Source organism: Alosa alosa, chromosome 8 (genome assembly GCF_017589495.1).
Source record: "Alosa alosa isolate M-15738 ecotype Scorff River chromosome 8, AALO_Geno_1.1, whole genome shotgun sequence".
Classification (NCBI taxonomy): Eukaryota; Metazoa; Chordata; class Actinopteri; order Clupeiformes; family Clupeidae; genus Alosa; species Alosa alosa.
This window is the reverse complement of record NC_063196.1, coordinates 17,604,607-17,628,716: the sequence shown is the minus strand read 5'-3', so window position 1 is coordinate 17,628,716 and position 24,110 is coordinate 17,604,607. Positions and strand designations below refer to the sequence as shown.

The 24,110-nt window shown below is 44.3% G+C and overlaps 1 protein-coding gene across 1 annotated transcript in view; it reads left to right on the top strand.

Moving 5' to 3' along the window:
* The window catches only part of nkain2 (sodium/potassium transporting ATPase interacting 2), a 166,094-nt gene that overhangs the window by 105,718 nt on the left and 36,266 nt on the right, over positions 1-24,110 (top strand). The window contains exon 4 of the mRNA XM_048250887.1: positions 12,029-12,229. Within this exon, the coding sequence (XP_048106844.1) occupies positions 12,029-12,229 (201 nt within the window). The remainder of the gene's footprint in view (positions 1-12,028; positions 12,230-24,110) is intronic.

The following is a 24,110-nucleotide window of genomic DNA, read 5'->3' as shown; positions in this document are numbered from 1 at the left end:
ATCCACTTGCCTGTCTCTGGTCAGTGTGTATCTTTTCTCTGTCCTTGGCCACGTTTTCACACTCTCTTCATCTTTCCATTGTCTTCTGTCCTCCACCTCTTCCACCTCTCTCCTGCTGCCTACTCCATCACTCTCTCCCTCTCTCCCCCGACTTCCTCTGGCTCTCCCACTCCCCTTGATATTTCCATTACCCATCTGCTGGACTGGACTGTCTTGGCCCTGCCTTCTGTCTGCTGTAATTCAGATATTGGTCCTGGCGGAAGCCTTTCGCTTTAATGGCTCATCTCTCTGCTTTGCCTTCCCAAATGCTCGGATTGGCAGATCCCAAAGGGTCCAGACTTGAGGTTAAAAATGTGGGGTGAAGAAATTAGATGCCTCCGGCCTGGAAAATAACTATTCACTCGTTCATTCACTTGTTCATTCATTCATCCTCACTCATTTGTGCATCCATCCATCCATTTACTCATTCATTAATTCATATTAATATCTGTTCATCTTTTTTATCTTTACATTGTGAGTGTGTCTGGAGTCTGGAGTTGTGTATCATGTGTGAGTGTGTGGAGTTGTGTGTCTGCAGTCTGGAGTTGTGTATCATGTTTCATGTGTGAGTGTGTGGAGTTGTGTGTCTGGAGTCTGGGGTTGTGTATCATGTGTGAGTGTGTGGAGTTGTGTGTCTGGATTCTGGAGTTGTCTATTATCTGTAAGTGTGTGGAGTTGTGTGTCTGCAGTCTGGAGTTTTGTATCATGTGTGAGTGTGTGGAGTTGTGTGTCTGGATTCTGGAGTTGTGTATAATGTGTGAGTGTGTGGAGTTGTGTGTCTGCAGTCTGGAGTTGTGTATCATGTGTGAGTGTGTGGAGTTGTGTGTCTGCAGTCTGGAGTTGTGTATCATGTTTCATGTGTGAGTGTGTGGAGTTGTGTGTCTGCAGTCTGGAGTTGTGTATCATGTGTGAGTGTGTGGAATTGTGTGTCTGGAGTTGTGTATCTATCACATGGGCTTTGACTCAACAGCTGCTGTGGGTTTGTCAGTCTGAGAGGCTCTCCGACTCAGACGGCTGGAAGTCGCTGCATATGTTCAACGTCTCTCCCCTGGCGCTGTGATCACTCAGCAGCAACACTCACACACACACACACACACACACACACACACACACACACACACACACACACATACACACACACACAGAGAGAGAGAGAGAGAGAGAGAGAGAGAGAGAGAGAGAGAGACACACACATACACACACACACATACAGAGAGAGAGAGAGAGACACATACATACACACACACTCACTCACTCTCACACACACACACACACACACACACACACACACACACACACACACACACACACACACACACACCACTCAATCACACACACACACACACACACACACACACAAACTCTCACTCACACACACACACGCGCACACACTTTTTCTCTCTCTCTCACACACACACACACGCACACCTCATCTAGCCATGTGAACCACGAGGGAAGAAGCTGGTGTGTCAGATCATAAGAACCGCAGGATTTGGTTTCACTGGTTTAGCTCACTTCCGGTCCCATCAGTGACGATGGTCAGGTATGGCTGGTGGTGACGACAGCACTTGGTTACGGCGGTCATCGCCGTCATCTCTTGGGGCGCCTCGTTTTTGAGGGATGGATAGAGGGCATCACTGTCCAGGCCTGAGTGGTGGTGTCTGCGCTCCCAGGGAAGAGTTGCGTCATTCCTGAATTACTTCTTCAAAGAGTTCAAAGAGTTCCACCTCATCTTTCAGTCTGTCGCTGATTATATGTTTCTCTCCCTTTCTTTCTTTCTTTCTTTCTCTCTCTCTTTCTCTCATTCTTTCTCTCTCTTTCTAACCCCCCTTTTCTGTTTGTGAATCACCTGTATAAAATGACATGGGGACTGGAGGAGTTTGTGACATGGCCCCCCCCACACAGAGACATCTCTTGATTCCCCCATCAATTTGATCTCCACCCTGCCTTTTTTTGATCCTCCTCTCAAACTGTCCCTAAAAGGCGTATAACAGACAGGGCCTGTGCCCCATACAATGCGCCTCTGTCTTGCCCACGTCATTCACAAATGATGTACGATTCCCTCTCAATTGAACTTGTCTGACACCAATTTATTTGTACTTTTTTCCGTCCCTGTCTCCGCTCGCCCCAGAAAAAGAAAGCCATCACCGGCTTATGAAATGGGATTACTCAGCAGTGGGGTGGAGGGGGAACGGACGTTAGAGCAGCACAGAGAGTCTTTTTATTACTCTTTGACTTTCCTTTGTTTTTGTTTTTTTTCATTCAGTTTGCAATGAAACTGAATCAGAAACCAATTCGGAAACCGAATCAAACCTGAAACATTAACCGTCAGGAGTCGAAGTGCACTGCCGTGACCTAACTCATCCACACTCATAGACTTGCTAACACGTGCTTACGGTTTTCTTTCAAAGCACTCAGCTGACACCGGTAGCTCACGGGAGAACAAGTAATACTTGAAGAAAGTAATAAATTATCAAATCCAACAGCTTATTTTAATTAGACAGTGCCCATCATTAGATAGTGGAAAGCTGCCATTTTTGGTAACAAGAAATTGTTTTATGAGGGCATGTTTTCTGGAGTCTGATAGTACAGACCAAAGATTCTAGTGAGCTTTGTGAGTCTCTACATTCTTTGGGACAGCCTAGCAGAGACAGATGTGCTGAATAATGCTTGATAGAGGATATTGCAAGGACATTTTTCCTTGAATTGCCAAGATATTTTATTTTGGTAACACTTTACTTGACGGTATCTACATAAGAGTGACATGACACCCTAACCTCTAACCCTAATGCTAACCCTAACCCTAACTCTATCCCTAACAATACGTTACCCCTAAACACTAACCTCTTACAAAAAACCTAACTCTAACCCTAACCCTAAACCCAACTTGCCATGACAAAAAACGAATAACACGTTATGTAATTAACGTTACGTTATGACTTGTTTATGATGTTTATGACACATTCATGATATTGTCATGTCACTCTTATGTAGATACCGTCAAGTGAAGTGTAAGCTTTTATTTTTATGGAGTGTGTGTGAAGAGAGAGCTGGAGTCATCTTTACCATAGCCAGCTGGAAAATCACAGAATGAGAAGAGACATGCTAATCAAGAAGACTAAGAAGAAATGACAACCAAACAAGACTTCAGCACCAAATGAGGGACATACTTTATGCAAGCTCTTGCACTTAGTCATAAATAGTCACCCTTAATCTAAATCAATTAAGTCCAGTACTCATTCTGACCCCCTGTTTCTTTCATGGCATTCTCTTTTGAACTGTCCCTGGAGGAAGTGATTAATCACATCTGTTTTTGTACCCACAATCCTCTTTACTCTTTCTCTCTCTCTCTCTCTATCTCTCTCTCTCTCTCTCTCTCTCCCTCCCTCTCTCCCTCTCTCTCACACTCTCTCTGAATTACCCCTGAAAGGAGACTTTAAATTACGGACTTTCTCATTTCCACCCCGAGGGGGGAACCAATGCAAGGGTATTCTTTAGGTCCCTCTCAAGAGCAGTGGCGTCTGATTGAACTCATCAAATAATTATTGAGCCACTGATTAGTCCAACCAGGTGTGTTCAGTCATTCATGTGTAGCAAGAAACTGGGGGTGAGAGAGAGAAAGAGAGAGAGAGAGAGAGAGAGAGAGACTGGATGGGAGTGTCCATTTTCACCCCAAAACACCCCTCAATGTCCCTTAAATCCCCGAGGACTGGACAGGACTAGAAAGTGTCCATGATTTAGTCTCCCTAGGAAACAGATGGAGGCCAGGGCAGGCAGGGACCCTCCAGCAGCATCCTTTGTTTGTGTAGACACATATAAAAGTGAATTACCTCCTTCATATCCAACCCACTGAGATGATCAATAAAAAGCTGGAGGAGCTCATCAACACAGGAGGTGGGGTTGGCGGAACGTCTTTATCCACAATGCAGAGGGAGTTTGGTGGGCATGTGACACATCCTAGCCAATAGGGATTCAGCAAAACATTGTCAGTTTCTGTGAGAGAATTGCTAGTTTGGAGAGAGAGAAAAATCTTCATTGCCCATTTATGGGTTGCTGTAAGGTCTCCCATGCTAACTATTCAGAGAGCAATTTGCAATATTCATAAATATGAAACTATTCCCTCGTCTGTTGATGGTCATTTTATTAAATGTCACATTTTCAATGCTTTTCATTCTCTCTGTATCTCTCTGACTTGCTCTGTCTCTCTCTCTTCCTCTCCCTCTCTTCCTCTGTTCCTCTGTGCTTTGATTGACACATCACACAAAAGAGGCCTTTCTGTCTGGATAAAAAGGGGGTTTGGGGAAAAAGGCAGATTAGCAATGGATGCATTAAAACTGCTCAGTGATGTTGACTATTATTATAACCCCCCCCACACACACACACACACACACACACACACCCCATTCCAACCCGTCTAAATGCCCCCAAATTAATTCAGTTCTACTAAATGAGTTAATTTCATGGTCTTGTGAACAGACAAAACTCCTCAGCTGGCAAAAGAATCATCTCTTGTGTGGAATCTGGGAGAAAAAGAGTGAGCACAAAGGATGGCTCTGATGTGGAGTTGTGTGACAAGATGCAGCGGGGTTTTTTTAGGATGCATGGGGTCAGGGATGGACTGCTGACGCACACATCAGATGTACGTACCCCACACTTGTGCGGGGGACAGCAAATGCGAGATCTATTTTGTGCATTGCATGACGTCGCCTCCCAGTTCGGGCTCATTCCGTGGCAGCAGGCCTCCCCCGGAGACCTCGTCAGTGACGTCACTCACACACGATGACAAAGAGTTGTGAAAAAAGGGACTGTAATAGGCTGTACTGGACACTCACTCTGCACTAGGAAGCTGGCCCTTTTGATGTGCTCTCCCTACTCGTGTACAATTTCAATCCATAATGTAGACCATGCTATATCAATTAGACTGAGGATTTGTGAGTAATCCATTGTGCATGCAGTCCAGTCCAAGTACAACTCCTCTAGCCTGCTGTTGTCACCTCAGTGGTGCTGAGGAAGTTGCTAAGGAAATACTGTAGTTCATCTAAGGGATCTCTGTGAAACAATGTAGCAGGCCTTGCTTCTAAAGGGCCTCTTCAGTGGTTTGCACTGGGGCACTTGTCATCATGGTCACGCAGCGCGTCTCATTGACAGAAGTATGCGCTGGAGTTTTCTAAATTTGTCTGAATGGAATTGTGGCAGCGGCGAAGATTCATCACCGGGCTCCCTGACGTTCCGTGGTGACAGACAACCGGTGTCTGCGGATAGGCAGCAGTAACCTCTGATGCTGCCAGCGCTGAGCGACCACTCATCTCTCTTGCCGTAATGCGCCACCTCTCTCCATCTCTGTCTGTCTCCATCTCTCTCTCTCTCCCTTTCTCTTTCCTGCCCTGTTTCTCCTCCTCCTTCTCTGCTTCTTTCTCCCTGGGTGTGATAGCTCCTGAACGTGAAAAGAGCAATGGCAGAGAACAAAGGAGACCAATGGCCATCTTTCTGTGATCTCCAATGGCATTTAGCTAAGAAATAACAGAAATGATGGCTGCTGTCACGCTATAGGTCAGACTTTAAAAATAGCCTCTCAGAGCCCTGTGTCCAATCCCCCTGGATCTTTTCGGTCGCACCCAGCATGTATAGGGACACCCACCACATTTCAATGCCTTTTCTTCGACAGAAATAGAAAGGCAGGCAGCCGTCGAGCACTGTCGTCTGGTACACCTGGAGCCTTCCAGCAGGATAGCATTGATGTCTGGAAGCGAAGGTTTCGTGAGCAGCCTGGTTCCCCCTCACTGTCGGGGAATGATGATGTAAGAGGGCTGAGGCAGAGTGAAGGCCTCGTCAGAACATCTGTGGGCCATCATGTTCCAGAATGTTCCGTAAACGCACCACCTTGTCTCTCAAGCCTCCACTTTAATAAGTGCCGTGTGAAACTTGTGTAAAATCCAGCATGGAGCTTCTGTCCTTTAAGAGCCAAACCTTTCTGTGTAATTGAAGGAGATGTTGAGTTTCAGAGAATGGTTATATCATAGATGTGTGCATCAAGGCCAGACAACTTTCTTTATTTTGTCTTTTTTTCTTCAGGGAGTTTATGCTTTATTTAATGTGATACTATTTAAAGACTACAATATTATCAAACATGCTTTCAGTATAGTATACCTACAACCCTGACATGTTAATAATGTTAATGCAATAATCTAAAATTCAGATGAGCAATTAGATGTTGCCGTACTATAAATGTTTTGTCTTATTTAATGGAGAAGAGGGTGAGCGTGGGTGAAAGACTTGAGATTAACATTGAATCTGAATGTTTCTGATGTTCACATCACAGCTTCATTGTGATTCATATGCAAAACAAAAACAAAACAAATCAAATGCCAGAATGAATTTTTATGTAGGGCAGACAAGACAAAGCTGGACTGTCTTGCCGCTAAAAAAAAAAACAAATAGCCCTCTCCTCTTCAGCCCTTCATTTCATCATCGCTGCCGGTGTGCTTCGCTCAGGCTGTGTTGTGGGCTGCGACTGCTAGCCTCAGGGAAACGCAGAGAGCCCTGGGGCGCTGGCTAGTGGTGGAGGGAGATGATTGACTGCCATCCGGGGAGATGAGTGTTTCTCCGCCTCCTTGATCCTCTCCAAATGCCTTTCCCGATTGCTTTCGCCAAAAAACAAATAATAAAAGATCCCTGGTGCCTGATCACAAGGAGTTAACCCCCTCGAATCCCACCAGAGCTGACCGAATGAGTTGGGAGAGAATCAAAATGGCCTTGTCTCAGAAACCTCCCAGGATTGCTTAAGATGGAGTTTTTATTCAAAAGGGAACTAAGGATGATTTAATTTATAGTGGCACTAGGTGGCGGGTGGAGATTTCATATAACTTCTCCATAGTTATTTCATCCATGGTCGCATCGTGTTGGAGTTTTCTTTGACAGTTGTCCTTTTCAGGGAAGGAAGGAAGTAGGAGAGTTGTTCCTTTACTTCCCCCATGATGCATCTGTCTTTATGTGGCGCTGGCTTTGTTAAGCTGTATAGTCCTTGCCACTCAAAGCACAGAAATTCTACCTTTCCTACCTATCAAGGGGCTTAACAGGAAGGTCTTGATAATACGTGCAGGGCACATTGCCATCAAGCATTGCAGATTAAAGTGTCTTTCATAAAAGCAGTTTGATTCAAATAAATCCATTTAATTCCTTTGATATTGCAATACCCAGTGTCAAGTTTTGGCAGTTATTATTGAAGTCAAAGGGATTTAAACTCAACACAAGGACCACTTTAGAAGAAAAAAAAAGTTTGTAACAGTAGTATATTTTAAACAATTATCTTTATATCTCACTGAGTCCCTGAGGTTAGGTTGAGTTGTGTTCAGTTGTAAGATGTCCTACATTGTATAGGAGTTTTTCCTTGCAACCAATGCCTTTTCACTTTTAGCCCAGAAGTCTTTCAAAGTGCTTTGAGAGAATGTTCATTATTAATGGAACATTTTAAATAGATCAGTGAAAAAAGTACACCATCACAATGAATCAATTTGATGTAGCTTTTCTCAGAAATAGATCCAACATAGGCCCACCATTTGCTCTCTCCTTTCTTACTATTCGTTTGTGTCACATGACGTCACTGTAGCTTTGCGCCGCCATCTTTACAACCAATTCGCGCCCAGCTCTCACAAAAGCTGTCCATCTGACAGTTGTTCTTTCAATGACTATAAACCATGGACTGTATAAAATAGGTATAAACACATCTGACATTAAAGAACATTATCCAGATTAATGACAGCTAGCTGTGAGCTAAATGACACTAAAATGAGTGGTAACTTGCTAGCTGTTAGCCACTTAGCTAATAACTCGCTACTACATGTACCTAGAGTAAACTACCACCAAAATCATATATTTGAATTGTTTTTACATAATACTTACATTTCCCATGATTAAACATAAATCCTTGGTGGCCAGGTGCCGCACTTTCACGTTTTTGACCCATCCAGTCATGTTGATAGGCATCAGTAGGGGAGAACCGGGACAGTTGAAACACTTTTTAAATAAACGTAATTTAGAAACCGATCGTACCACACTGAAAGCTAATATTTGGTCACTAGTAACCTACATCTGTCCTCTGTCAAAAACAAATGCATTTTCAGCTTTGAACAAAACCGCTCAGGAATTATTAGGCTACAGCAAAAGTGGGACGTGCGTGTTTCATTCGTCCCTTCTGGTCAGGACAGTTGAAACAATAAGGGAACGAATGAAACATACAGTTTAAGTGATGTAAACGTCCCACAACTTAAAGTTTTTACTACATATCATGAATGGTAGGCTACTCCCAATAGGTGTTATTTTAGATAGATTGTTGCAGGGCTATACGTCTTTGTGCATGTCTGATAACAACTCGCCATCATCGTGAAGCGTGTATGAAGCGTTTTTTGAAATATCATGCCCTGTATGATTCTGCCATGTTTATAGCTAGAACGGTAAGCTTTCCCATTTATATCATGTTTAGGCTATATTGTTGAAAATGACGTTTCACTAGGTTTTTACGTGGGTTAGGCCACGGCACATCCATATAAGTAGGCTTAACAACCCACCGGCCGTCAGTCTCCATAGGATAACATGGGAAAACTCGACCCCCTACCTGGTGGGCCCAAATGTATTTTCATCTTCCTAAAACTGTTTTTCCTGTCTCACCTCCATAAATGATTAGTTAAACACAGATATTTGTGCATTTAATTAAAATACATGGAGTTACAGCCTGGTCGGGACACTTGTTTCAATCGTCCCGACACAGACATGTCACTTATAGTTTGTTTTGCTTTCCATGTAAACAAGCATGCAATGTAAAAGTCTGGGATTATGGAGAACACTAATTGGTCTACTGAATAAGCATTAAGTTGAACCTTTACATGAAAAACACTCATTATAATCAAAAAAATGTAACCGCTAATGAAGTTTACTTTTGCGCATCAAAACTCGTTTATAACTCTGTGATACAATGACATAGCAGGAAGATATTTGGCTGATAGAAGGCTAACATGCTCTATGTTTTGACCAAAGGACGTCTGTCTATCATCATTAGCCTATACACTCGGAGAAAACTGAAATGTTTCATTCGTCCCGTGTTTCAATCGTCCAGGCTCTCCCCTACTCTTGAATGCCTTCAAGCTATCCCCACTGTAGAGGGGTTATGAACAAGGTAGATATCGTGGAAAGCCAATTGGGTCAAACCTGGGGCAGATAATAAGGGACAAAAGAAATCTAGGGGTAACAAATAAGGATCGGAGCCTAAAATTGACATTTTCTCCACATATCTCTCTCTCTCTCACACATTCAAATGTGCAGTGTGGGTGGCCATACTGGGCGAGATCGGTCGTGAATATGGCGGCGTTCTATTTGATAGTGACGTAGGTGACGCCTATGAATAGTCCAGTACTATAGAGTCCATTAACCCCCACAGTCTCCATGACAGCGTCACTCCTGCCCACCTTGCTTTGTGACATGGGCACTGGCTCTCTTCTCCTGCCTTCATGTTGAAGTTCTTAGCTTAATGGATGAGTCAATATGTGGATGCAGCACTTGCATTTCTATTACATTTATTTAGCAGACACTTTTATCCACAGATGATCAAGCCTAACAATCAAGTCAGACTACTGCATCTGTCAATATGAACACTTATTGGCCAGAAAGCTAAAGAGTGAAGCCGGCAAAGGGTGTTGTTCTGCAACTGAATGTTTAAGTATGGAACATGAGGCAGGGTGAATGCAATTTTCCTTTTTTTAAATCAATCAATCAGTATTACCTGAAAATGTCCAGCTACAAAAGTTTAATACAACATGTTGACATCAAAGTGATTGATATGAAAGGATGGACTTTCTATTTTTGCGTCTGTGTGTGGTTGTGCATAGATGTGTTTGTGTGATATTTGGGACAGAGAATGGATTTGTGTTGCTTCTGTATGACCATTTATTGTAGTAGTACCACTCAAGTCTGGTTGCTGATGAAGCATGGCTTGGTGTGTATGTGTCTGTATGTGCGAGAGAGAGAGAAAGTGAGTAAGTGTGTGTGGGGGTGTGTGTATGTGTGTGTGTGTGTGTGCGTGTGTGTGTGTGTGTGTGTGTGTGTGTGATCAGCCTGATGAATCGTTGATGTGTTGTGGGGGTGCCGAGGCCTGCTGCTGGGGCCGGTGATGGATGGCGTTTGCCCATGCGTCTGACACACATCACCCCGGTAAAGGGAGAGCGGAGAGCGTCCGGGACCAGAGCCGGCACCAGAGCACACTCTGCGTGTGTGTGTGTGTGTGTGTGTGTGTGTGTGTCATGGTCACTCAGGCTCCCCATCTGTAGGGCCACCATGCTCCCCTTCCTCTCTCTCTCTGTGGTCTCTCAGCCTTATTAGACCAAGAGAAGTGGCTCCTGTCTACTGTTCCGAGAAGACCTGGGCCATGGCAGTCAAATCAGATGAAGAATTAGACTTGCTCACTTGGAAGTTGTCCTGCTCAAGTGTGGTGCAGAACTGGGATCCTTTTGGGCAGAACTGTCCTCTGGGCTCTATGACATATGCTTTATTCCATTCGCATTTGTCGTTCTCTGCTGTAAAGATGTGCGCCGGCCTCTCGTTCTGTTCTCTCGCCCTCTCTCGCTCCGTCTCCTTCAGAAACCTCGGGGAACAATCCTGGACTTTGGTCTCAGCCTTTCGCTCAAATGACCCGGGTTGCTGCGAAAACGGTCCCCGTTGCCAGCCCCGTCGTGTTGGATGGCGAGAGCCAACCGGGCAGAGGCAGACGGCAGAGGCAGACAGTGGTGCAGAGCTGGGGATTTGAGAAATGGGATTTCTTCTGCCACTTGAACGTAGAATTAATGGCCTGCAAAGGCTGAATGTCCACAGGCTGGCCGACGCTCTCACTGAAATCCACTGCATGTGCTCTTCAGAATTTTAACCATCAGATCCCAGAAAGCAGGGTCAAAGGCTTGTGCTTTTGTAAAAAAAAATACTTTTAATTTGACTTCAAATGTGTGTTCTAGTAAGGCTTTATTTGTATCTGTTTAAGGTGTATATATATATACTGTATCTTTTTGTGTATATCTAATACGGTTGTTATGATGGGATAATAAAAAAGAACTTTCGATGCCATTAACTCCACATACGTGACAATAAAAGGCAAATAAATAACTAGCTGATGACAAGGTTACGCGTAGCATGGCAAATCTTCTTTTGTGGCTTTCCAGGGATAAAAAAAAAACTACCCGAAGCTGCAGACTTGGAAGAGGGTGAAACTCCGTCACCCTTTTAGCCAGTCTTCCGTGCCAGTGAACTCATTTTAGCTTGATTAGAATATTCGGGGGGAGTGCTTCACTGCTTGACCTACATTGTTAAATCAGACAGAGTTAGAGGTGTAATTTTGCATAAGCTTGAATACATAATTGAAACGACTTCTCTGTTTGGCCTGGGAGGGTGTGTGTGGGAGTGTGTGTGTGCATGTGCACGGCATGCCAAGGCACTTGTGACAGCAAAGGAGACCCAGCGTTTTATGAGTCAAACACGGATTGCAACACTAAACAGGGCCCCCACAGGCGTATACTGACTGGATGGGAGGTGTTGAAGTGTTCAAACGAGGAGCTGTGCTGCTCCATGCTTTACCTAGGAGTGCAGTCAGTGCTGCAGGAGAACGCTTTTCTACTAAGATCCTTCATATCTACCTAACCTTGCTGAAAATGTGTGTGTTGTTGATATCAGCAGTGCTGAAGCAAATATTTTGTGGTGTTGTCATGCCGGTGCTAAGGGCTCCATAGAGACTGTAGTAATGATACAGAGGGCTACATAGGACTGTAGTAATGATACAGAGGGCGAATCAGGACATGAGGAAGCTCGTATTGTTGCCTATTCTCAGTGGCTTTGACCTTGCACACTTTGCCTTATGGATTGCACCCAGAATGTAAGTCCATCTGCCTGCCAATGACACCTAACCTCTCTCTCTCTCTCTCTTTCTCTCTCTCTCTCTCTCTCCACCTGTCTCCAGGACACGGATCTGATCATGACTTTTAACATCTCCATGCATCGCTCCTGGTGGATGGAGAACGGTCCGGGGTGCCGCGTGACCCCCGTGACCCCGCCGCCCTCCTGGGCGCCCGAGGACCACCGGTACATCAGCATTGCCGGCTGCCTGCTGGAGTACCAGTACGTGGAGGTGGCCCACAGCTCCCTGCAGATCCTACTGGCTGTGAGTAGACACTCCTGCTCATACTGGCTCTATGCTCTAAAGGGCAGTTCACACCAGGAACGATAACTATGATAGCGATAGCTATAACTATAACGACATTAGCGTCCACACAGGATAGCAAACTAGTTCCCCCTTTGGGGATTAAAGTTAATCTATCTGTTTATCACACTGACCAACGATAAGGAAAGTATCTCCTCTTGTTGATAAACGTGATGTCTAAAATTTGATGGATTCCGATTGGCTGACAGCTTTTTTCATTGTTTTCGTTTTCATTTCTGTTATAGTTATCGATCTTGGTGTGAACAGCCCTTAATGGTTTTCCAGGTACTATTTGTTGATGACCCAACGAAGATTTCCCACTGATATGAGGCCTGTCCTGTCTCTCTTCACTGGTTGTGCTATCCCCACTAAGACTATCCTATCTCTCCCTTATCTTTTTGCCTTATCTTTTCTTGGGTACTGTGTGGTTTATAAAGGCTGGGAAGGTTCATGGTTCTCGGTGTGGTGTGATAGGCTTTTCCTGGTCTGGATATGTATTTTTTTATTCTCTTTTATGACTGTTAACTATAATTGACGTGCATCACGTAAAAGCTAATAGATGGTATCACCCCACCCCACTGCTTACGTCTTCAAATAAACAGGGACATTTTTGGCTTTTTCCTGATTTCCAAAAGGGATTATTTTTTGCAGTCAGTTCGTCAGGTAGAAAAAGTAACATGTTGATTAAGGGACCAGTAGAAAAATGGTCTCTATCTCAGCGTTATTCTTAATTAGCTGGAAGAAAGGGCTCCTGTGAGATATCCAGTCCGCAAAGAGCGAGGAAATAGGTCTGGCCCCCGCTCTTCGCCTCTCCTGCTGGGAAGCTCCAGGATGGTGAGTTATGAGGTTCAGCAGAGGTCAGCCGAGTAATTATGTGGGAAAAGGGAAACTTCCACTGAACCCACACCTCGTTCCTATACCGCACACAGCAAGCAACAAGACTTTTTAAGCTCAGGCCGACTTACATCTGACAAATGTAAGGGTCAAATGGGTTGGACGCACACTGGAAATACCTGCAATTGGGGGCCCCAGAAACTCAACGAGTGCAAGAGAGACATGAAGTAGGCAGTGAGAGGTCAGTCCATTTGATCAAAAGTGTCCAATTTTATCATCTTTCTAAGTAGTGATTGGCTCTTTTGTTTTTGAATTGGAGAATATGGGAGTTTGGGGCCAAATGAGTAAAGTAACTAACTCCCTGACACTGACGGGCATAATTGGCCTGGATGAACATAATTGTTTTGTGTGTGATTTACTTCTTAATATTATTTCCACCCCACAAGGAAGGGGTAACACAGTGCAGAGAATACAATGCTAATTGTTGCTGTCAACAACTGCAACAAACGTATATGAATATCCATAAAAATCCATGAAAAAAATCCATAAAACATTTTAGTTACATGTTCTGTAGCATCTCCATTAGCATTAGTTCTTAGCAGTTCTTGGGGACTTTTCTCTGCTAGGTGTGCAATACAGTATCACTTGCTCTCACAGGAATGAAACATCCTGGCATTTCGCCAACAAAGGGTCAGAACGAGGCACTCTGTGAGACAGAGTGTGTGTTCAGTGTGTGTTTTTTGCACACCCATCCGGTCTTTTCTGTAGGCCCCAATTTCTGCTGTGGGATCGACCTTAGCAGGGTTTAGTTTGAACAAGTGGCTGTATCACCACAGAAAAATATTACTTTCCAAGCTTGACACTCCTTTCTCATAGAGCATTTGCAAGGTAGCAAAGCCTATTTTGCTCACATGACAAAGGTTTCCCACGAAGGCATGTCAAGATTTTTTTCCCCACTAAATAGGTTTATGTAAATGATGACTGTGACAGCATTTAGTGAGCTAACCACAGTCCATTTCTCAGTGTGTGTGTGTGTGTGTGTGTATGTGTGCGTGTCCGTGTGTGTGTGTGTGTGTGTGTGTGTGTGTGTGTGTGTGTGTGTGTGTGTGTGTGTGTGTGTGTGTGTGAATGAGACAGAGAAAGGAAGAAAGCAGAAGAGAGAGGGGGGGTGGGGGTCAGAAAAGAGAGAGAGAGAGAGAGAGTTAATAAAAGGCTACAGAAAAAGGTACCCAAAAATCTGGTGGAAGTGTGGTCCCTGGCAGGGTTCCAGGCCTGATATTCATGAGTTTGAGCTTTGTTAATAGGCTCACTGCCCACACCCCTTCCCCTGTCTCTGTGCGCCTTTCATTACCTGTTACACCTGCTCTGCGCTAGCTTGTTCTCTCTCTCACACAAACACACACACACACACACTTTCTTTCTCTCTCTGTGTCTCCCCTCTCTCTCTCTCTCTCTCTCTCTCTCTCTCGATCACACACACAATCAAATGCAAACACCCCACCCCACACACCACACACTACCATCTGCTTTGCAGTCAGTAGCTTTAGTGCAACGGTAAACCCTGTTAACTTGTCTACTTTGATAGACTGATTGCAGCCACTTAGTTTGTCAATTGTCTCCTGAAAGGTTTTTTGGGTTGGCCTTTCCAGACAGGGTGTTATTTGCCCAGGATTCCTCCAGTCTCTTCAGTTGCAGCAGTCGGCTTTGATATGGAAATAAGTGCATAAGTGTCTCATATAAGTGACGAGCAGTCTCTTGAGCACTGATAGGGAGATGACAGACATTGGCTTTTTTTTTCTTAAGGTTTGTGGGACAGAAAGTGCTTCATCACATAGAGTTGCTGTGGCAAAATAAATAGTTATCTATCCATCATCTTTTTCTCAGATCGCTCTCCCTCTCTCTCTCTCTCTCTCTCTCTCTCTCTCTCTCTCTCTCTCTCTCTCTCTCTATTCATCTGTCTATCTTTGCATTTTTTTGGCCATCTGTCTATCATTGTAATTTCAAGAATTTGTCTTTAATCAATACACACACACACACACACACACACACACACACACACACACACACACACACACACACACAAGAGCCCTCCCTCTGCCCAGTTCTCTGTGGCTATCCTGTACTCCACTGCTCCATTTGAAAGTAGCCTCCAGTACCTGGATGGGCCACGATGACTAATGGTCTTGCGGCAGAACAGAGAGACTACAGCCAAAGGAAAACAAAAAATGCACTGGCAAGGACAGGAGGAAGGTGTGTGTGTGTGTGTGTGTGTGTGTGCGTGCGTGCGCGTGTGTGAGGCAGAGAGAGCTGCCGGGGCCTTTTAGTGGCTCTGTGTAACAGTCCCTGGAGAGGAGCAGTTGGAGGCTGGGTCTCTTGTTGATGATTGGTTTGAGCCTCCATTCTGCCTGGGAGCAAGAGATGGAGAGAAATGGATAGAGGACTGGTTGTACTGACATGACAACAAAGAGAGAATGTGTGTGTGTGTGTGTGTGTGTGTGTGTGTGTGTGTGTGTGTGTGTGTGTATGTGTGTGTGTGTGTGTCTATGCGTGTGTAAGTGTGTGTGTATATGTGTGTGTGTATGCGTGTGTGAGTGTGTGTGTATATGTGTGTGTGTATGCATGTGTGTATGCGTGTGTGAGTGTGTGTGTCTATGCGTGTGTGAGTGTGTGTGTATATGTGTGTGTGTGTAACAGCGCATGAGAGACAAAGTACGCAAGTGTAAGAGACAGAATGTGTGTCTGTGTGTGTGTCTGTGTGTGTCCCACCTCTCCCAGGTAATTATGGACCTGAGGCTTTGCTGATGATGGAGCGCTGGGGAGCCCAGGGCCCAGCGGAGGGGCCTCAGCCGCTTCATAATGACTTCATGTACAGTATGGCCCACAATTAAGGAAATGTGTTTAGAGAACTGCTGCACTGGGTAAATAGCAATGCAGAGGTTCCCTCCGATTTTCAGAGAGAGAGAGAGAAGAGAGAGAGAGAGAGAGAGAGAGAGAGAGAGAGAAGAGAAAGAGAGAGAGAGAGAGAAGAAAGAGAGAGAGAGAGGAGACAGGAAGAGAGAAAGAGAGAGAGAGAAGAGAAAGAGAGAGGAGAAGGAGAGAGGAGATTTCTTTTTGTAAGAGACAGTCATATATTCAACTCAGTGCAGTATTTGCCACGACACAAGGTGATTTCTCTACTTTTTACAGCCACAATGTACTTATTTATTCCTAGGGCCCTTGTAACAGAACAGGTAAAGCTACATTTTGTATTCCTATTTGTGTTGTGAATAAAGTGTGCTTTTTGTATTTTTTTTTTGTAGATTTATAGTTAAATCTACCGGTACATCAGAATCAAAACTCAATTTACATTTAGGATAAGCAGATACAGTATATGTAATTACACTTGGATGGCTACATTGTTTTAGCAAAACTAAATATGTAAAATCAGCATGCCCAGTCATTTTGATTTAGTCGCATTTGGACAATTTTCTCGAAGAGTGCATTGGTTCACAGGTCGACAAGTTGTTACAAATATTTTTCTTCTTTTGCTCTAGATAATGTTTTAAGGAACTGCTGGTCACAACTATGTTTTGAATGCATTGTGTTTTATGTAACTATAGGCCATTATGGATTATCTCTTCAACACCTTTGTGGTATAAAGATGATTGAAATTCTTAAAAAGGATACAACTAAATTAGTTGCTGTGTGCGTACTTTATCCACTCAAAGTAGTGCTTTAAGGCTGTCTTTGATGGAGAGAAAAACTTCTAAGTGCTATCAATCAGTTTCTACTTTGTACTTTGGAAAGTGCCCAATTCTCCAAGCCTTTTTATCAGGCCAGCACATTTCTTTTTTAAAAAAAAAAAGATCTTTGCTAAGAAATATGGTTGGAGACTGTCGGTTGTTATGTGTACAATGGCAAGAGTTATTGCCCGTTCAATAATGCTTAAGTGTGGAGACATAGTAGGTGTTGTGTGCTGGCACCATATCCACAGAATGGTGGCTGCCAGGATCAATATGACAATGATTGAATTAAGTTCTACCACCACCCCAACCCAACCCCCCCACAAAAAACAAGGGGACCCGAACATGTGTCAGCCAAAAAACTGCTTCAATCTCAAACTACTCTTCTGTGACTTTGAGGGTTTTTTTTTTTTTTTTTTTCTGTCGTTCAGCAAATCTCAGAGTGATGAGGGAGTTTGAGGCCTTGTACCAGGTCTTTTTGCTGAAACCTTAGCCCCACCAGAGACATTAGCACTTTTGGCCGGAACACAGAACACTGTGTGCTCTAGTCGATATCAGACGCAATGGGGAAGAGCAAGGGTAGACTAAAGTTAGAGCTGCCTTGCTACAGGTGACAAGGAATCACTCCTCACACCAGCAGATGTCTCAATGCAGCCCACATTCTCTTGTCTATAAGCAGGGCTTAATTTGAGCCGGAACACGCCGGAACATGTTCCGGCACCTCCAACGTTGGATCCGGAACCTTTGTTATTGGATCCGTCAACTCTAACGTCAAAATAAAAAAATAAATCGCCTAAACGAAAAATAAATGAATTACTGTGTGTGTCAATGTTGATATCTTTCTTATTAGTCTTTAGAAATAGGGGAAAGACCAAACAGGATACAACAAGCTAATCGAGGATTTGAAAGTGCTTTATCCACAGTATTGGCCGCAGGAGGGTGACGCGCTGTTCGGGAGAGAGAAGTTGAGACGCTCTGCCAGCAGTTTTGCATCGATAGCCCGCGGAATATCATCAGGGCTTTCAGGGAATACCACCTCTACCATCTCCTCCCCATTTGCCTTGTCGTTCCGCGCTTGCCAGGTTCAACCCCTTTCCTTTCGTGAGGTCATGGATTTATAATAGACATAGGTGTAGAGTAGTGCTGGGCGGTATACCGGTTCACACCGTAAACCGGTGTATATTTTCGTTGATATGAATTTTTAATATACCGCCATACCGGTGTATTTGATTACACAACGTTTGGAACGCTGCGCCCGCGCAACAGTGTTTCAGGCGGACTTTTTTCACACGACGCATGGTGCGACCGGCGCAGGTAGGCATAGTGAGGGTAAACACAAAACACCTTAAGTTTTTCCCCTGAAGTATGACCCTTAAGGCTTAATTTATCCTTAGGTAAGGGGGTTTATTTAAGGGTGTTGCACAGAATACCTTAAATTGTTTCTTTAGTTAAGGAAAAAACGTTAAATGATACTGCATTGAAAGGGATTTACAGTCACGAAAATTCTATTGAGATTGTTCAACAGCTGTTACTAGCTGGCTAGTAGGTGATGTCGTTAGTTAGCAACCCACCGAACACAGTGAAGTTTAATGATCTTATCATTCATCTCACCTTAAGAATATTCGCTGAAATTATCCAGGTAGCAAGTAAAGCATGTTATAGACACGAACTGAGCAATTCTAGCTGGCTAGTTAGAAATGATCCTGACTGTCATCAGTGCACCAAAACAAACTTTTTGTTAATGTTTTTGCCTAGCTTAACTGAACCGAAGCTCATGGCAGGCTAACAAGACATCTACATCCACATGAAGTTAACGTTAGCCTACCACTAACGTCATGCAAACCACACAATAACAATAAGGCATGTTTCTGATAGGCCTATTTGACAGAGTTAGCATATTAGCAGAGAGGTTTTATTTTAAATTGTATAATTTTCAAAAAAGTATAATTATTGCAAGTTGCACTACTTTTTGTATTGGTTTTATACGTTTTATTGGTTATATAAGATGTTTGTGAAATTTGCACAGTAAAAGTTCTGTATTTTGACTGCAATTGTCTTTGCATTCTGATTAGATTCTTCATTAGAATCATGAGTGGCTCTTTGTAAACAGCATCATTTTCTGGGGCCATGCAAAACTGCATTGCCACTAGTGTGGAGTTATTCTACACCATGACAGTAAAATAGACCATCCTTAGTCAATGTACTGCAGCAATTCCTCTCTCAACCTGTAGAAAATGCTGTGAACATCTGATTATGCATGAAAAAAAATACCGTCATATACCGTGAAACCGTAAGAATTTTGAAAAATACCATGGTATACATTTTTGGTCATACCGCCCAGCACTAGTGTAGAGAAAGAAGCAGGGTAATGGAGGCCGGGGGTCTGGATGCTGTATGGGCCATTTTGGACAAGTAGGCCTAGGCTACGGTAGGAAGAAATCGCGCTTCCACGCTATTTATCTAGTTGATCATTGATTACTGGGTGTGGGTGGCCATCATTGCAATATATAGCTACACTGGCTACCTATGGCGGCCCGCATCAAATTCAAGTCTCTAACGCTTGCCTACAAAGTAGTCTCCGGTTCTGCTCCCACCTACTTGAATGCCCTCATACAGACTTACACTACCTCCAGACCGCTGCGCTCCTCTGACGAACGACGCCTAGCTCTACCACCGGTACGCTCAAGCCAATCCAAACTTTTCTCATCTGTTGTTCCTCGTTGGTGGAACACACTGCCAGTTCCTACAAGGGCAGGGACATCCTTTTCCACTTTCAAAAAACTCCTGAAGACCCAGCTCTTTAGAGAACACCTACTCTCATAGCAACACTTACAACAAGTCTTACTGATCCTAGCACTCACCAGCCGTTTTAAACTGACAAGTAACTGTTAAAAACAGCACTCACCGACGCACTTATTCTTACTGTACTCTAATGTTTTTTGTTTTTTTAAACTGTCCTAAAATTGTGAGAATTGTTCTAAAAACGTACTGTTTACCATGTTGTTAGTCGCTTTGGTTAAAAAGCGTCAGCCAAATGTAATGTAATGTAATGTAATGTAATGTAATGTAATATAGCATACTTTAGCGCAGAGTGTTTCTGTCTCCCGCTCCCTCTCAGTTCCGATGTGTTTTTATTGGGGGGAGGTGTCCGGGGGGAATAGGGGTTCAGATAGGTATTCAGATGTGTCAATCAGAAATTACTAATCATTCCACACTGTATCTAGTTGATTATTGATTACTGGGTGGTCATCATTGCAATATATAGCATACTATAGCCTATATATTTTTATTTTGGCCTATGCGTAGAGTGTTTGTCTAGTTTTTTTCGATAATTTGATAATGGATAATTGCTGGGGTTTTTTTACATTTTACACCCATGCAGTGCAGTGTGTTGCAAGTTCTGAAGTTAATAAACATTGCCCTGGTGTACACACGGCGTTGTTTAGGTTTTTTTTAGTCAGAGCTATGTACACAGTTTTTTTTGTTGTTGGTCCGTAACCTCAAATCCCCGTTTTGAGTTGCCGGATCCACCCCGCCTTTGCGCTCCGGCACCTCCCACTTTACAAATTAAGCACTGTCTATAAGACAATACAAATTAATACATGTTGAAGTTAAAATAAGTGAAACCTGTTTTGCACATCACTCCTCACAGAAGCAGGTGTCTCAATTTAGCATGCATTATCTTGTATGTTTAAAGAAAATACAAATGTATACAAATTTGGGGTATACAAACATAATTCAAAATAATTCAATAATATAATAAGTTAAAATAATTCAAAGAAAAGGAAGACCTTTTTTGCACTCTTATATACAAATTTTGCTCAAACCACCAATATAGATACAATTGTTATGTGATGCTAAGAATCTTAGCGCCAATTTCTGTGCCACACAAACATGTCCTTTGATATTTTTTCTCTTTCCTACCATGGTGTTTGAGACGACTCAACAGGTCAGATGTACTCTCCCTGATGTGCGTTTCTCATGTGAACTGGAGGAATTCCCTAATTGCCATGGGAACCATGTGGAGGCGCCGTGGCAGAAGCATATGAGTTGTGCCTTTACGCCTCATCTGGTCCACCTCAATGCAGACGGGAGGGTGACACGTCAACTCCTCTATTGTGTCTGAATGCAATGGCGGCATTAACGATCGCCAGTCTTTTCCACGGCATCTTAGAGCAAAGCCGATAAATAGCTTTCTTACCACACACAGGAACAGATTCAGTGAAACAAATAAGAGCCTTTTCATCTTTTTTTTGCCAAATGGGGGTATAAGCTGGCCTTTGATCAGCTAACGGTAATGACAACTCCTCTCTTTCTTTCTCAACCCATTTTTCCCCTTCGTTGTCTTCTGCCAGACAAGCACACAATTGATCCGTGAATTCTTGATTGCCATCCCTTACATTAAAACGCAGTCACTCGCATACGAGGAGCACAGTGCCAAGTAATAATTCCTTATCTCATATTTATTAATGAAAATAACCTCTGGGGTTAATTCAATTCAGTAATATCTGTGGGAGTGCACAGCATTGAAAGGCCCTTACTGTGAACTACAATGGTGATGGCTCGAACTCTCTCCTGCTCTCTCTCTCTCTCTCTCTCTCTCTCTCTCTCTCTCTCTCTCTCTCTCTCTCGCTCTCTCTCACGCTGCTCGGTTCTGTCACTGCAAGATAATTATGAAGATTACGGAGGAGGCATCGGAAAACTGCTGCCATCTCTCCCTTACTTTGTGAATGTTGTTGTCTTTTTCGTTTTGATTTTTTTTGTTTCCGACAGCACAAGTTGATCCGACAACGTTGGCCGACGCGCCGCGCCCGCAGGTTGCCTTTGTCCCCTCCTCAGTCGCGTCGAGTAGCGTCGCGAAGTGGAGCGGCGTCTGGCGTTAATGAGGTCTTTGTCTCGGCGAGCGAAACTGATGCACGATGCCTCCACTGCTCCTACTTACACGCTGCGCCGACACGGGCCGCGGCCGCACGCATCATTACGCCATAAGGAAGGCCGCGGTCTGGGGAGTAATTAAACGAAGCTGCGTTCTAATGAGGGAGCCCACAGCCAGAGCAAACATGGCCGTCAGACCAGGATCTTTTGAGGGAGGGTCATCTTTCATTAGTCCCATTTCTCTCCCTCGCTCACTCTCTCTAGCTCTCTAGCTCCTTAGCTCTTACACATACATGTGTGTACAAGGATGCACACTCACACACATACATACATACACAAAAACATACACACAAACATACACACACACACACACACACACACACACCCCACCCCAGCCTAGCTCTTCCCCATTCCTCTCTTTTCCCTCACACACGAGAGTTTTGGCACACGCTGCTTCGGCCGAACCCTTCTCCTCTCTCCCTGCCCACGTCTTCAATTAGATTAGCCCTGCCAGCCCTGCAGAATGATTACGTGTGGCGTGGAGGAAGAGCTGATGCTGCTGGGGTGGTGGGCGACTGAGCGTGGCTCATGGAGTGGAGAGAGCAGAGGAGCAAACACATGAGCAGCACTGCAGTGTGTGTGTGTGTGTGTGTGTGTGTGTGTGTGTGTGTGTTGACTTGCACACGACTTCTCCCCACAGAAGAAGAGATTGTGTGTGTGTGTGTGTGTCCCCTCCTCTCTGTTTTAGGTAACTGTGTATGGCAGGTCACGGGGGGGCACAGGTGGAAATGGAGGTGAAGGTGAGGGGGTGTGTGGAGGTGAGGGGTAGAGGGGGGAGGGAAGGGCTGTGTTCTGGCAAACATGTCATTAATATCCCACCGTTTCACCTCGACCGCCTTTGCTGCCAGTGGGTTGCTCTTTTTGTTGCTATGCGCCGTGTCGGTGGCGCGACCCTAATACTGTGATGCAGGCTTGTGGGTGTGGTGGAGGGAGAGAGAGAGAAAGAGAGAGAGAGGTGTTTCTTCCTTAAGGGCTGCCACCATTGCTGTTGAAGGGAGAGGATTCACACACACACACACACACACACACACACAATGGGAATAAAAAACGGCTTCTTCTGTCTGAGGCCCCTAGACAGCAGCTCCACAATATGGCATGTTTTTGCTGACAGTCAAAACTGTCTCAGAGGAGTATTTTGTGATTTGTGTGTGTGTGTGTGTGTGTGTGTGTGTGTGTGTGTGTTTGAGAGACAGTCGAGGATGTGGAGGATTTGTTTCTTTTTTCCATATCCAGCAGGAAGTCCCTAGATGCTGAGAGGACTGTTCCCAGGCAGATTTCTGCTGCCAAGGGAGCAGGAGAGGGAAAGAGGGAGTGTGTGTGTGTGTGTGTGTCTGAAAGAGAGAGAAAGACAGAGAGAGAGGGAGGGAGAGACAGAAAGAAAGAATATTGAAGGAAGAGAGGTAGAGATACGGCAGAGAGAAGTGGACAGTTATACGGGAGGAAAAGAGTTGTGTTGTGAAGCGAGGAGAATGGAAAAAAGAGATAGAGAGAGAATAATTGTTAAGCCTGCAAGGAGAAAAAAGGGATAACAGAGAGAAAGATAGAGGAGTTGGAGGACGGACAGAGAGAAGGAAGGAGATGTGTTGAAAGAGAGGATCAAGGGAACAGAGAGAATGCCAAGGATGGAGTGATTGTGGTTGAGAGAGGGAGGTCTGCGAGTGAGGATTTAACAGTGTGTGGGCCATTCAGAACTAAACGCAATGTGTATGGCAGGCTATTTGTGTGGCTTTCTCAGATCAGTTCATCACATACATCACATAGGAAATGAATAGATATTATTCACATACTAACATATCCATCCATAGACTAATGATCCTGGAGAGACCTTGTTGCAGTAACCAGTCCTGTCTGGTGAATGCCCAGACATTGGAAATTGGCATTGGTAACTCTTCAACTCTGTTGGAAGTCTCTTGTGTATGACGAGTGTGCAGACGCCGCTCGATAAGTCCACGCTCCGCCGAACATTCCTCACCAGCGCTGGACCTCGAGCTGTCACCAGAAGGACTTCAGTGGTTTTCATTCGTCCTCCTTCTCTGCTGGGTTCTAACAGGCCCTTCTCTTGATGAAGGAGACTCCGCAAGGTTGCACAGAGAGAGCCTATTCTGTCTTTTCTCTCTCTCTCTCTCTCTCTCTCTCTCTCTCTCTCTCATTTTTTTTTTTTCTATGGAAGGAGACAGCTGGCGAAAAGTGCCCGGCCGCCCTCGTCTCTTCCATCATCCAGAGTGTGGGTGCCCGCGCTGGGGGCACAAGGGCCTAGAGATGCCCCCTTTGCCTGCTGAGAGAGAGAGAGAGAGAGCGTTATGAATGAGACTATTAAGCACATTGCAGCAGTGCTAGCGATGTGCTAGTGA